The sequence below is a fragment of the Pyrus communis genome, chromosome 13, assembly GCF_041283825.1.
Source record: "Pyrus communis isolate YQ-2024b chromosome 13, ASM4128382v1, whole genome shotgun sequence".
Lineage (NCBI taxonomy): Eukaryota > Viridiplantae > Streptophyta > Magnoliopsida > Rosales > Rosaceae > Pyrus > Pyrus communis.
The window spans coordinates 1,716,075-1,729,184 of record NC_142577.1 but is presented as its reverse complement, the minus strand read 5'-3'; the positions used below and the strand labels follow the sequence as shown (position 1 = coordinate 1,729,184).

General features: G+C 40.0%; 1 protein-coding gene across 2 annotated transcripts; it reads left to right on the top strand.

Annotated features, from left to right (window-relative positions):
• Positions 1–612: 612 nt before the first annotated feature.
• LOC137737508 (uncharacterized) lies at positions 613–12,744 on the top strand. 2 transcript variants are annotated; one of them, XM_068477013.2, is made up of 9 exons: positions 613–1,176; positions 1,253–1,345; positions 1,603–1,707; positions 2,292–2,444; positions 10,377–10,475; positions 10,572–10,700; positions 11,251–11,430; positions 11,958–12,074; positions 12,319–12,744. In XM_068477013.2, the coding sequence occupies exons 1-9, from the start codon at positions 817–819 to the stop codon at positions 12,481–12,483; spliced, it is 1,401 nt and encodes a 466-aa protein (XP_068333114.2). In that variant the 5' UTR covers positions 613–816; the 3' UTR covers positions 12,484–12,744. The 2 variants fall into 2 exon arrangements, with proteins under 2 accessions (XP_068333114.2, XP_088539110.1); XM_088682984.1 differs by lacking the exon at positions 2,292–2,444 and having other exon boundaries at positions 644–1,176.
• The last annotated feature ends 366 nt before the right edge of the window (positions 12,745–13,110 follow it).

Below are 13,110 nucleotides of genomic sequence, written 5' to 3'. Positions count from 1 at the left end.
TTTTGGTTTTAATTTATTCATATTTTTACATCACTCACACTTTTGGTTATGTCATCTTTGGGTGATGGCTAGCATGCCTCGACTTTGGTCGGGGTGTGTCAGCTATCATACCATACCAACCGAAAATTTTGACATCCCAAAATTTGGTTTACCGAAAGTTTAGTATGGTAATAGTAATGAATTTTTACATAACAAAAGTTTGGTATGATAATTGGTACAAGAGTTTTGGTACAGTAAAACAACCGAACCCACCCTTACTACTACGATAAATGATATTCTTTTTCCTTTGTAAGTGATAGGTTTTAAGGGACGAATTTGAACTATATTATTATGGTTGACCTATTGTGAGGTTTAGCACACTTCCTACCGTAACGTAGATAATGTTATAGGAAAACTAATGAAAAGAACTTGAAAACTTTGAGTTTTAACGATAAGGAAAAAATAAAGGGTAAATTAAATAGTACCAGGTTTGGCCTTTTAGTATAAAAATATAATTTTTTATTAAAATAAATAGTATCATGAACTTTTTGCTAAAACTCTCTAATATTACTTGTGAAGAATAAAAAAAAAAAAATAAATAAATAGAAGAATAAAATAAATAAATAAATAAATAAAGGGTTAAAGCACACACCTCACCTCAATCAATCTCTCTCCGTTCTGTGTTACCGGCACTCGTCTTTCTTCCTCCGACAAGGGACTCGTGGTGACAAAACAAGCAGAAGAAAGAAGCTCCGTCGTCAGCTCACAGAAACACTCCAAAAAGAAATAAAGAAACCCTAGACATTCAATCCAATCGATCAAATTCCCCCAAATTGCATGTTTCACTCACCTCAAATGGTGAAGAAGCGAGTCCCCGAATGGCTCAACAGCTCGCTCTGGTCCTCCTCCACGCCCTCCCCTTCCATCGACGATGATCTCGTCCAACGCTACAACTCCAATCCCACCGCCGCCGCCGCCGCCACCACCACTCCAATTTCTAGGTATTCTGTCTCCGACTCTGACCCGCCTTCCACGGTTGAACCCCCAATCCCTGTTGCCCCTCCCAAATCCACCAGAGAAGACAAGCGTCTTCCCGAGCCCCAATTCTCAGATTCATTTCCGGATCACGAAGACAAGAGCAACAACACTGCTCCATCCCCCGAAGATATCTCCAGACAGTCTCAGCTCTTGGCCGAGGTTTGCCGCTCACTCTCTCTCCCTGTGCATGTATTGCTGATGAATGATTGGGTTTTTCTTAATTTTGTGTTTGCAGCTGTCGAGGAAGGTGATTAATTTGCACGAATTGCGGAGAATTTCATCTCAGGGCATACCAGATGGTGCTGGGATACGGTCTACAGTTTGGAAGGTGATAATGTTTCGGTTTTTTTTTTTTTTTTTTTGTTTGATTTCATTTAGTGTTTAGGACTTGTTTATTTCTAGAGAAAATGTAGGCAATTTCTCGTAAATTTAGCTTTATGATGGACAGAATGATGCTTGAGGACTTGAGAGTTACCCATCTAGCCGATGGAGCAGTACATAGTAAAAGAAGTGTGCAATTCTGATTTTACCTGTTGCAGACAAGGAACTGGATTAGTTTTAATGATTGGTAATTGTTCCTTGCAGCTTTTACTCGGATATCTACCACCAGATCGGGGACTTTGGTTGTCCGAGTTAGCTAAAAAGAGGTCACAGTACAAGCATTTTAAAGATGAGCTTTTGATGAATCCTGTAAGTCATGTTTACTGTTTTATCTCTGTCATTTTATCTTCTTGTTTGGATTTTGAAGATCAAACAGAAAAGCTAGATTGATGACATAAGGTTAAGTGGTTGCTTTGATCTGCAGGGCAGCTAACGCTTTTCTATATTGGGCAAACATTTCTCTAGAAAGTTGCTACAAGTTTTAATCACAGTTGTTCAAATTCATAGAGATGTTGAAGAATAAAAAAAATTGATAAGATTCAAGCATCAGCTGGTAATCCTATTAGTGAAAAGATTGGTTAGCGGCCGATTTTTGTCCTGGAAAGACTATGTCATTAAATTCATTCCTGAAATTGAGAGGAGCGTAACCCACCAAGTTTTACTGCAAATGTTAACAGTCTTGCCATCCATGGCAGTACAGTTATCTTTGTTTCTCTTTGTAGTATTTTATATTGCATGTTTCTTGGTGACTGCTTAGCCAGCTTTGTGGGATTTTAATTTGTTAAGATAAATTGAAAAATGAAAGGTCTTAATATGCTATGTGGTTCATACATTTTTGCATTTTTTAATTTCTGTGATAAATGGCTTTCTGAATGTTTCCTTTGGCTAGTCAGTCAGAAATCACAAGGAAGATGGATAACTGCATTACTTGTGACAATGATGAATTAAAATGTCAAAGCAAGGGGTTGCTATCAAGATCTGAAATACCTCATGGGGAGCATCCATTGAGTCTTGGGAAGTCCAGTGTCTGGAATCAATTCTTCCAGGTAATTACCCATTTGACTTGCTCAATTGATTTACCGAGCAAACTTGCTCAACTGATTATCAAGAATGAAAAATGCACCTCTTCAATTTCTGAACAAACGCTTCTTCGATTTTTTGAGCAAATGCCTTTTCAATTTATGAATAAACAGCCATGTTGAGAGGTTTGGTTGCAGCTACATTCTCGGCTGAGAAGAAGAGTCATGCGTTTTTGGATGTATGCCTTGCCATGAATGTTGACATATATAGAAATTTTAATGGTAAGTAGTAGTGCGGATGCGGCTTTGTCATCCACGCTTGTCGGCAAAAGTGTGGTAATTGGGGTAATGACCTTCACGCTTTTTCAACTTTGTCAGAGATCTTTGACAAAGTTACACGTGTTATCTGAAAAGCCGAGATTGTGTCTGAAGAGCGTTGCCAAACTTTACGCAGGAAAATCCGGCTTTTAAGATTTGAAAAGTGGTGTCTCTTCAATTTTTTTTGAATCCGTGGTCGTGTCGCCTCTCTTTTTTATAGAGGTATCGATTACCTCCAACGTGCACACTTTGAAGATTGCCCATTCGTGAAAATCGTCTCCGGTGTATTTTGTTTTAACGGCCCTTTGAGATTTTACTCCATCCAACCCTTCTCTTTTAACACCTTTGAAAATGGCTAACCCATCTAACATTTGCTTAGATTTGAGTCTCAGCCGTGATACGGGCGCGCCGCGTCAAGGTAATGTATGACGCCCGTCTTTCTTATCTTCTAGTGGCCCTCTTATAGGTGAAGATTCCGTGATGAAGGATGCAACAACAGCTACAATAGTAGCTAGAAACCTCCTCACTCCTAGAGATAGTAGGCTGCTTTCAGGACGGTCCGATGAGTTGGCCGTTCAAGAGTCCCTAGCTCTCAGTGTTCAGTGTGCGGGCTCCGTGTCCAACATGGGCCAACGCCTACTTGCTCGATCCCGTCAAGGTGAATCATTGATGGCGGAGGTGGAAAATCTTAAACAAGAGATCCAGCAGCTTAAGCGCGAGAATAGAGGTTTGCACGTGCTTGCAAATAATTATTCGACGAGCATGAAGAGGAAGCTTGATGAGCTGCAAGAATCTGAAGATCGAATTCAAAGTGACCGTCACAGGCTTGCGGCTTTCTTCCAGAGGCACTTTTTTCTTGCGTCATCTAGCGTTCCACCAAGTATTGAGGCCTCGAATGATCTATCTTCGATCCCTCCCGCTCCTGGAGTTTTGCCAAGTAGTGGGGCTTCACGTGAACAACCTTTGTGAAAGCTTCATCTTTTTTTTTTTTTTTTTTTTTTTTTTTTTTTTTGTACGCACTTATAATTTCTCGGAGATTAATGGACATGTTTTATTTTATTCAGTGTATTGTGCTAAATACAGATAAAACATATACATCACCAAGATGTGTTTTTTTTTTTTGTTTTTTTTGTTTGTTTTTTTTTTTTTCACTTGATGCCGTCCATCATCATTTCCTTTTATTTTATTTTATTATTTTTTTTATTCTTTACCTTCATCATTGCTTCCCAACATCATCATTGCTTTCCAACATCATCATTCCCTTTTATTTTATTTTATTATTATTTTTTTTCAACATCATCATTGCTAACTCTCTACCATCATTCTTTTTTATTTTATTTTATTATTTTTTTTTCTTTTCTTTGCTTTCGGTGGCGCTGATCCACCAAGATTCCACCATTTCTTCTTCTTTCCAGACTGGCGTGTCCCTTTTTTTTCCTTTTAATAATAATTTTTTTTTTTATATATATATTCCCCATCGACCGACAAAAGTTTGGGACCATAGCTGGGCATGTTGGGTTCCTCTTCCCTACTTGTTCAAACGTGCAGAGTGATGACTTCTTCTCCATTGCATCTCTGAAAAGAGAAAGAGAGATGTCGAAAACTTCTTTAGACACCCAAGAGGCTGCAGGAAGATGTGGGAAGACGGTTTGCTGCTGTGTTTTGGTGAAATCTCCGTTGGACATCACAAGTTGCAGGGTGTTGATGACGGCAAAGACATGGCGTAGCTGCTGTCTCTGTTTGGGCTTCTGCCTGACGTCGGCGGTTGCTGCAGCGTTATGCAAAGAAGGAAAGGCTGCTGCTTGTTCGTTCGTCACTGCTGTTGTTTTGTTCGAAACCGTCCTTGCATCATCGGCGGGTTTCGGGACCATCGTTGGGCGCGATGGGTTCTTCTTCTCCACTTGTTCAAACATGGAGGATGATGGTTTCTTCTCCGTTGCATCTTTGAAGAGAGAAAGAGAGATGTCGAAAACTTCTTTAGACACCCAAGAGGCTGCAGGAAGCTGTGGGAATGCAACTTCAACAATGCTGGGACTTCTGCTTGGCCAGTAGGATGCTGATGCTGCTGTCTTCCAGCTTTCGCTTTTCGCCGGTAGAGGCTTCTCGGTATTGGTCTTGGTCTTCTTTCATGGCGGAATAACTCTGTGACTCGGTGGATGACTCGACCACAAATTAGAGAGAGAGAGAGAGAGAGAGCTGGGCCTGGATTTGGGCTAGTGGAATCCGGCTGCTCGAGCGAGCTGGGGATGATGATGGCACTGGGCCTGGATTTAGGCTGCTCCTTTTTGTGGACTTCAACTTCTGTTTCTTTGAGTTGGCATGGGTCTTAAGTGTAGGCAAACCCACTTTAACATGTATAAAGAAGTTTTCAACGTGAAAGAAGTTTTCGACATCTCTTTCTCTTTTCAGAGGTGCAATGGAGAAGAAGCCATCACTCTGCACGTTTGAACAAGTAGGGAAGAGGAACCCAACATGCCCAGCTATGGTCCCAAACTTCTGTCGGTCGACGGGCCATAGTCGTCTTCAAAAGCTTTTTGGTGTTCTTCATCGAGACAGAAACCCGAAGAAAGCCCAGCCAAAGAAGAATGGGCGATAGTGGTTGCTGACCAAGTTTCATTCGAATTCCAGTTTAAATTAGGAATTGGAAAAAAAAAGCTCCAACAAACAAAGATGATTCGTGATGTTAGTCGAAGACCCTTCTGCCGCATCTCAGCCTGCAGCATATGGACAAGGATTTCTGATCCACTAGCGACAAATCCACCAAACCCCGAGCCGTCTCCGTCTTCGTTGAGCTCTTCGTCCATGCTCTCCATTCTGCCCATCTACCCCAGTAAGATCTTCATGCTGCTGTATGGGCAGTTTGTCTCTCTCTAAGGTTGAGCAGCGCGGCCTTCTCCCTTCGATCATTGACCACCTAACGGCTGTGCTCCATCTTCAAGCTCTCCGAACTCCGCTGCTTCAGCTCTCCAAACTCCATAGCCGCAGCAACAGCATCCACTAACTACCTCAAGCTCCTCACTCCGGCCACCGTGGTCAAAATCGGCGAAGAACTTCAATGACCGCTGTCAAACGATTAGCCGATCGTGAAGCTCGACGCTTTGCACTACTTCAAGCTCTGGCTGCTTCTGCACTTCCGCCATGGTCGCTACCTGTGAATGTGATTAACAAAACCAAAGTTTGTCAACTCACATCTGCTTGCCTCTGCTGCTGCCTTTGAATGTGATTGACAAAACCAAAGTTTGTCAACTCACACCCAAAGACTTTCTCCGTCTCTTACCTCCTACTACTCCAAGCTCCTCTGCATTTCCTCCCTGCACCATGTTGGGAATATATATATAAAAAAAAATTATTATTAAAAGAAAAAAAAAAAGGGACACGCCAGTCTGGAAAGAAAAAGAAATGGTGGAATCTTGGTGGATCAGCGCCACCGAAAGCAAAGAAAAGAAAAAAAAATAATAATAAAATAAAATAAAAGGGAATGATGGTGGAGAGGTAGCAATGATGATGTTGAAAAAAAAAATAAAATAAAAGAGAATGATGATGTTGGAAAGCAATGATGATGTTGGGAAGCAATGATGAAGGTAAAGAATAAAAAAAATAATAAAATAAAATAAAAAGGAATGACGATGGACGACATCAAGTGAAAAAAAAAAAAAAAAAAAAAAAAAAAAACACATCTTGGTGATGTATATGTTTTATCTGTATTTAGCACAATACACTGAATAAAATAAAGCATGTCCATTAATCTTCGAGAAATTACAAGTGAGTACAAAAAAAAAAAAAAAAAAAAGATGGAGCTTTCACAAAGGTTGTTCACGTGAAGCCCCACTACTTGGCAAAACTCTAGGAGCGGAAGGCATCGAAGATAGATCATTCGAGGCCTCAATACTTGGTGGAACGCTAGATGACGCAGGAAAAAGGTGCCTCTGGAAGAAAGCCGCAAGCTTGTGACGGTCACTTTGAATTCGACCTTCAGATTCTTGCAGCTCATCAAGCTTCCTCTTCATGCTTGTCGAATAATTATTTGCAAGCACGTGCAAACCTCTATTCTCGCGCTTAAGTTGTTGGATCTCTTGTTTAAGATTTTCCACCTCCGCCATCAATGATTCAACTTGACGGGATTGAGCAAGTAGGCGTTGGCCCATGTTGGACACGGAGCCTGCACACTGAACACTGAGAGCTAGGGACTCTTGAACGGCCAACTCATCGGACCATCCTGAAAGCAGCCTACTATCTCTAGGAGTAAGGAGGTTCCTAGCTACTATTGTAGCTTTTGTTGCATCCTTCATCACAGAGTCTTCACCTGTAAGAGGGCCACTAGAAGATAAGAAAGACGGACGCCATATATTACCTTGACGCGGCGCGCCCGTATCACTGCTGAGACTCAAATCTAAGCAAATGTTAGATGGGTTAGCCATTTTCAAAGGTGTTAAAAGAGAAGGGTTGGATGGAGTAAAATCTCAAAGGATCGTTAAAACAAAATACACCGGAGACGATTTTCACGAATGGGCAATCTTCAAAGTGTGCAAGTTGGAGGTAATCGATACCTCTATAAAAAGGAGAGGCGACACGACCACCGATTCAAAAAATTGAAGAGACACCACTCTTCAAATCTTAAAAGCCGGATTTTCCTGCGTAAAGTTCGGCAACGCTCTTCAGACACAATCTCGGCTTTTCAGATAACACGTGCAACTTTGTCAAAGATCTCTGACAAAGTTGAAAATGCGTGGAGGTCATTATCCCAACTACCACACAATTTTTGCCTCTATAAAAAAAGGAGGAACAGGGTTGTTCATTCAGAAATCGAAGAGGCGCTTGCTCAGAAATCAAAGAGGCGTTTGTTCAGAAATCGAAGAGACGCTTGCTCAAAAATCGAAGAAGCGTTTGTTCAGAAATCGAAGAGACGCTTGCTCAAAAATCGAAGAAGCGTTTGTTCAGAAATCAAAGAGGTAACACCCTCCGAACCTCAAAAGCTGGGCCGCTTATTCAAGGATCGAAGAGTCATCACTCTTTGAATTTCAAAAAAAAAAAACCGGATTTGCTGGATCAAAACTTGTCAGTACCTTTCACATGTAACCTCAACTTTGCAGACATTACAAGCAACTTTGCCAAAGATTTCTGACAAAGTTGAGAACGCGTGAATCTTACTGTTTCAATTACCCAACAGTTGTCGACAATGGTAAAGGAACAGTACCACCACTTGCTATTGGGAAATCCCTATATATGTCGACCTTCATCTTTTATGCCAAGGCAGACCTGCAAAAAAATGCCCAACTCTTCCTCATCTCTGAGGGCGCACTTCCAGCAAAGCCTCTCGAAATACTCAATTTTCTTCTTTCCCAAAGAAGATACCAGATGTCTGGAGTACAGATGAGGCAGGAGGAAACGGTAGATCGAAACATGTGGAGACAAGCACAACAAATATATGTGCTGATTCATTCGCTGCTTCTTCAAAAGCAAAAGTATCTCATATCATCAAGGACGAAAGCAAAGGTATCTCATATCATGCTTTTTCCCTGTCTTTTCCTTTGCCCTTGTTCTCACCTGCCAAGACAAGGACAGAGAAAGCAATATGTCGGAACATCCACTCAAACTTGCGCTGCCACCAAGAAGTGATGGTCCATTCAAATGCAAGGTTTGCATTCCACTCCTGTATCAGAGGACAAATACTACAAGAGAAGATGCCAAACCTGCATAAGGAAATACCACTTCTGCAAAGGGAGCAAGTAAGGCAAGTGAAAATGATGCATCGAAGCATGTGGAGGCAAGCACAACAAATATATGTGCTGATTCATTCGCTGCTTCTTCAAAAGTAAAGGTATCTCATATCATGCTTTCTCCATGTCCTTTCCTTTGTCCTTGTTCTTACTCGCATAGTAAAGTGAAAGAGAGCAATCAGCCGGCACTTGGAGTCAATCTTCCGATCTGGAATCGACTACCTGGAATCTATTCCCTGGTTGCTTACCTAGCGTTGCTCTCGAGTAGTCATCTTCAACGGTTGATACGCTTCCAGAGAAGGGATCGCATCTGCCTGGAGAACAGCTAAGACGAGTGGCAATGAAACATCAATCTTGTGGATCGTCAGCAAACGCAACAACTGCATATGCTGAGTCATCCTCTAACCCTCTTCAAATATGAATTGGAAAGATTGAACAAAGAAACAGGTCATCACCTCCACCTCATGCTTGCCTGCCATGTGTCTGAATCCTGAAACCACTCATGGTCTTATTTTCACTCAAGATCAAGCCTCGACGGCCCCTTGAAGAAATCACAAGTCCGATTCAAAATCAAGTGTTCACCACCCTTGAATTAAATTCAACTCCAGATAAAAGGAGTAAGTTCAGACCTTCGGAGGAGACCAAAAGAATCCTCCAGCCCAGTTCAAGATTAAGCTTGTGGAAAATCAACGATTGGAGGAAACCAGAAAATCTTCCAGTCGAACTCAAGATCAAGCCTCGATGGCCCTTGAAGAAATTTCCAGCCCAATTCAAGATCAAGCCTTGACGGTCCTTGGGTTGACATCTACATTAAGGGACTTCAAAACGCATCTTCTACACGTGACAAGCACATGTCTACGACGCGCCTTGAAGTGGGGGCATTTGTAGACATCAAAATTTCGGTGAAATGAATGTTGACCAATAATTAAAATTTCAACGCTCACGTGTCACATAAATTTTACATGTAGCGTGTGACTCCACGAAAAATCGAAATAAATTGGAAAAGTCATCAAATAGGACACGTGTCAATACTTGGCAGAAATGATTTATTTCATCTGATTATTTAAATCCAAAAATCAAGTTTTGGAATTCTATAAATAGGAAGCCAAGACATTCATTTTGGAAAAAGAGGAAAAAAAGAGAAATTTACATTACACCAAAACCTTGAAGCCTTGAAACTCTAAAGCTCTCAAGCAAATCCCGAAGGATCAAGAAAGCACTTTTCGTTCTTCATCAAATCCTCCTTCAAGATCAAGCCCCAACGGCCCTTAAAGAATTCCCACTAACTCAAGATCAAGCCCCGACGGCCCCTTGAAGAAAGTGTTCATCATTCATCATCCGTTTATCCTAAGATCAAGCCCCAACGGCCCTTTGGATCAACAACCTCAACAAACTCATACACCCATTCTTCAAGATCAAGCCCAACGCCCCTTGAAGATCCATTCATCAACTGTTCATCCTTAGATCAAGCCCTGACGGCCTTTTGGATCAACAACTCATCCACAAACCTACACCCTACGAAGATAGAATCAGAGGACCAAATTGCAGTTTCTTGTTTCTTGTTTCAGCTCGTGTCTACACTTTCTTCCAATTCCATAATGTGCACAATGCAAAATAATGTTTTTTATAAGCCAACTCTGTAAATAAATATTTTTCAGAGTAATAAAAATTATGGTACAAACAAACCAACTGTTTTTTTGGCAGAATTGATAAGAGACGCAAGGTTTTCAAGTATAATTGGGATGTGCTGCAGTTGTAAGTTAAGAGCATAGCTTGTTTTGGCCATATCTCTGATATAACTCATATTTCCAATTTTTTGTGTAAATCTTAGTTCCTTGTCATGTTGTACCATTATAGAATGGTGGTAACAATTTCTGGTGCAAAACCTCATTTTTGTATGTAACTCCAATTTTGGGTCATGTAGGACACAGAGATCATAGAACAAATTGACCGAGATGTAAAGCGCACACATCCAGACATGCACTTCTTCTCAGGAGACTCTCAAGATGCTAAATCTAATCAGGTTTTTGTTTGATGTCCAGCTCAAACTATGGTACAGACCCGCCATAAAATTGTCAAATACAAGCCATTTGGCTGACTATGTATATAACAATTTCAGGATGCTTTGAAGACCATCCTGGTTATATTTGCAAAGCTAAATCCTGGTATAAGATATGTTCAAGGGATGAACGAAATTTTGGCACCACTGTTTTATGTATTAAAAAATGATCCCAACGAGGAAGATGCGGTAAGAGTGCCATATGTTTTTTCTATTTAGTTTACAAGCCACTCTGTATTTAAATTTCAGACCATAGCATGTTCTATGTGAGGTTTAAAATTTAGGTACTCGGTGTTTGGAGATGTTGACTTTCTGGTTGTCATTCATTTAATTTGAAATGCATGTTCTTCTGGTATATATATTCATATGGTATACATTTCCAGACTTGTAGGCTTAATTATGAAAAAAGGGTAACGTGCACGAAATAAGGGGCAAATGTTGACCCCAACTCACAGGTGGCAGAATTTAATTCACCTGAAGAAAAAGAATTGAGAGCAGTTTATCATGAAAACCTTTCAGCATTGCCTATGTTTTCTCTATAACAAAAGAAAATATTGAGCAACTGATTATAGTGTTGTCTGTGAACGATAAATTGTGTTAATGTGTGGGCAAGGGATGGACACAATGATATACGTCAGTTTGTTGTCATTATGCTTTTGTGCATTAACACTTTCATTATCATTCTATTTATCGTATTAGGTCACTTTTGCTCATTGTTTCCAAATGTCAAGTTTTGTAGGCCTCTGCTGAAGCAGACACGTTCTTTTGTTTTGTTGAATTATTGAGTGGCTTCCGTGACCATTTCTGTCAGCAACTCGATAATAGTGTTGTTGGAATTCGTTCCACAATAACAAGATTGTCACAACTTTTGAAGGAACATGATGAAGAGCTATGGCGTCATCTCGAGATCACAACCAAAGTAAGACATTCTCTATCTTTGAATATGTTTTTCTCTGAATCAAAATGGGTGGCTAATGGTCGAGTGTGGCACACTTGGTGTATCTTCTGTTTACTGATTTTTGTAGCTAGATAAGGTAATCATTGTGTATATGTTTTACGAATTTGAACAAAACCTTAAAGGTCAAATTATCTGTTATCAAAGTTTTTAATGTTAATTTTCTTTTCAATACGCGCTTTATGACTCCTCGAATAAATATTGCCTTGAAACTAATTTGTTATTAGATTCTTTCTATTTCTGGGTCCAAGCTTATCCAGTGACTGTCTATCACTATCTTTTACTAATCTCCTAAAAGATTTGATCAAAGTCAATAATTTTTCGAAGATGGCTGAGAGAATTATTGTGTCACCTGTTGACAGCCTTAGAAATAGTAAAATAGTGCTTAAATATTCATCATGTTAAGGTTTTCAAGGTGATTCGAGAATATCATATTTAGATCGCCAGAATTCTTTATATAGGACTGACTGGGTTCTTATTTTAAATGACAGGTCAATCCCCAATTTTATGCATTTAGGTGGATCACCCTCCTCTTAACCCAGGAGTTCAATTTCGCAGACAGCCTTCACATTTGGGACACACTTTTAAGTGATCCCGAAGGTCCTCAGGTAGTATCATATCCTTTCCGACTTTAGGTTACTTATTATTACCTCTCCTTTGTTTTCAGGGTGTTAATCACCACCCTTAGATTGTCAATAATATCTGACCAAATAAAAAAATATCAATCTTGCTTGTGGTTGAGGTCCTGAGGACTAAGTCACTCCGCACTTTTTGGGGTTTGCCTTTGCTTTTGGCTCTGTCTTTTGTTTGTTCGTTCGTAGGCTAACGATGAATCTAACTAACAAATTGTAGGAAACCCTTCTTCGAGTATGCTGTGCAATGTTGATTCTCATTCGGAGGCGCTTGCTAGCAGGTGATTTTACCTCAAATCTCAAACTACTGCAGAACTATCCTCCAACGAACATCAGCCATCTGCTCTACGTTGCCAACAAGTTGCGTGTACAATCCTCTGGCTAATTTACCTTACACAACCGCACTCCCTTTTTATTTTTCTCTTCCATCATTTCGTGATTCAAATGTCCATGTTTTGTAAATGACTGGGTGTATATGATCTTAGAGTAACAACTGATTGCTTTAAATTAATTAATTTGGTAGAATAGTCTGAATAGTCCTCATCTCTACAGGATGAATTGTTAAATGTGGATTATTTTTTAGTTGGGACACTAGTCATACGACTTGTTCCGTCGTTTGTCGAATGGATTGCGGTTATTTTCTGTATATTTCGTTTAAATTTTGTTCTTTTATCAATATTTTATAAATTCATATCGCTATAAACCGGTCGACCTATTGAATTTCAGTCGGACTTGAGTGGTAGCGAAACTAGCAGAGGTTCGGTATGGGATCCTACGAAAATGGAATTTTGAATCCGAAACCGAAAATTTTCGGGAGGGAATTTGAAGATCAATTCCAAATCGAAATTTGGGTATTCTCAATTTTCAAGATTCCCGAAATATTTTCGGTATTTCAGGATGGTTCAGTATTACCAAATTTCATATAAACTGGAATACCAATCATTCTTACTAAGTCTAATTAACTTGGAACCAAAATAAAATAAGTATAGTAACAAATCCAAAAGCAAAAAAA

Coding starts and splice junctions, on each gene's coding strand:
- LOC137737508 (XM_068477013.2), top strand. CDS start 817: ATGTTTCACTCACCTCAAATGGTGAAGAAGCGAGTCCCCGAATGGCTC. Junction 1,346..1,602: donor TACGGTCTACAGTTTGGAAG/GTGATAATGTTT, acceptor TGTTCCTTGCAG/CTTTTACTCGGATATCTACC. Junction 1,708..2,291: donor ATGAGCTTTTGATGAATCCT/GTAAGTCATGTT, acceptor TTGGCTAGTCAG/TCAGAAATCACAAGGAAGAT.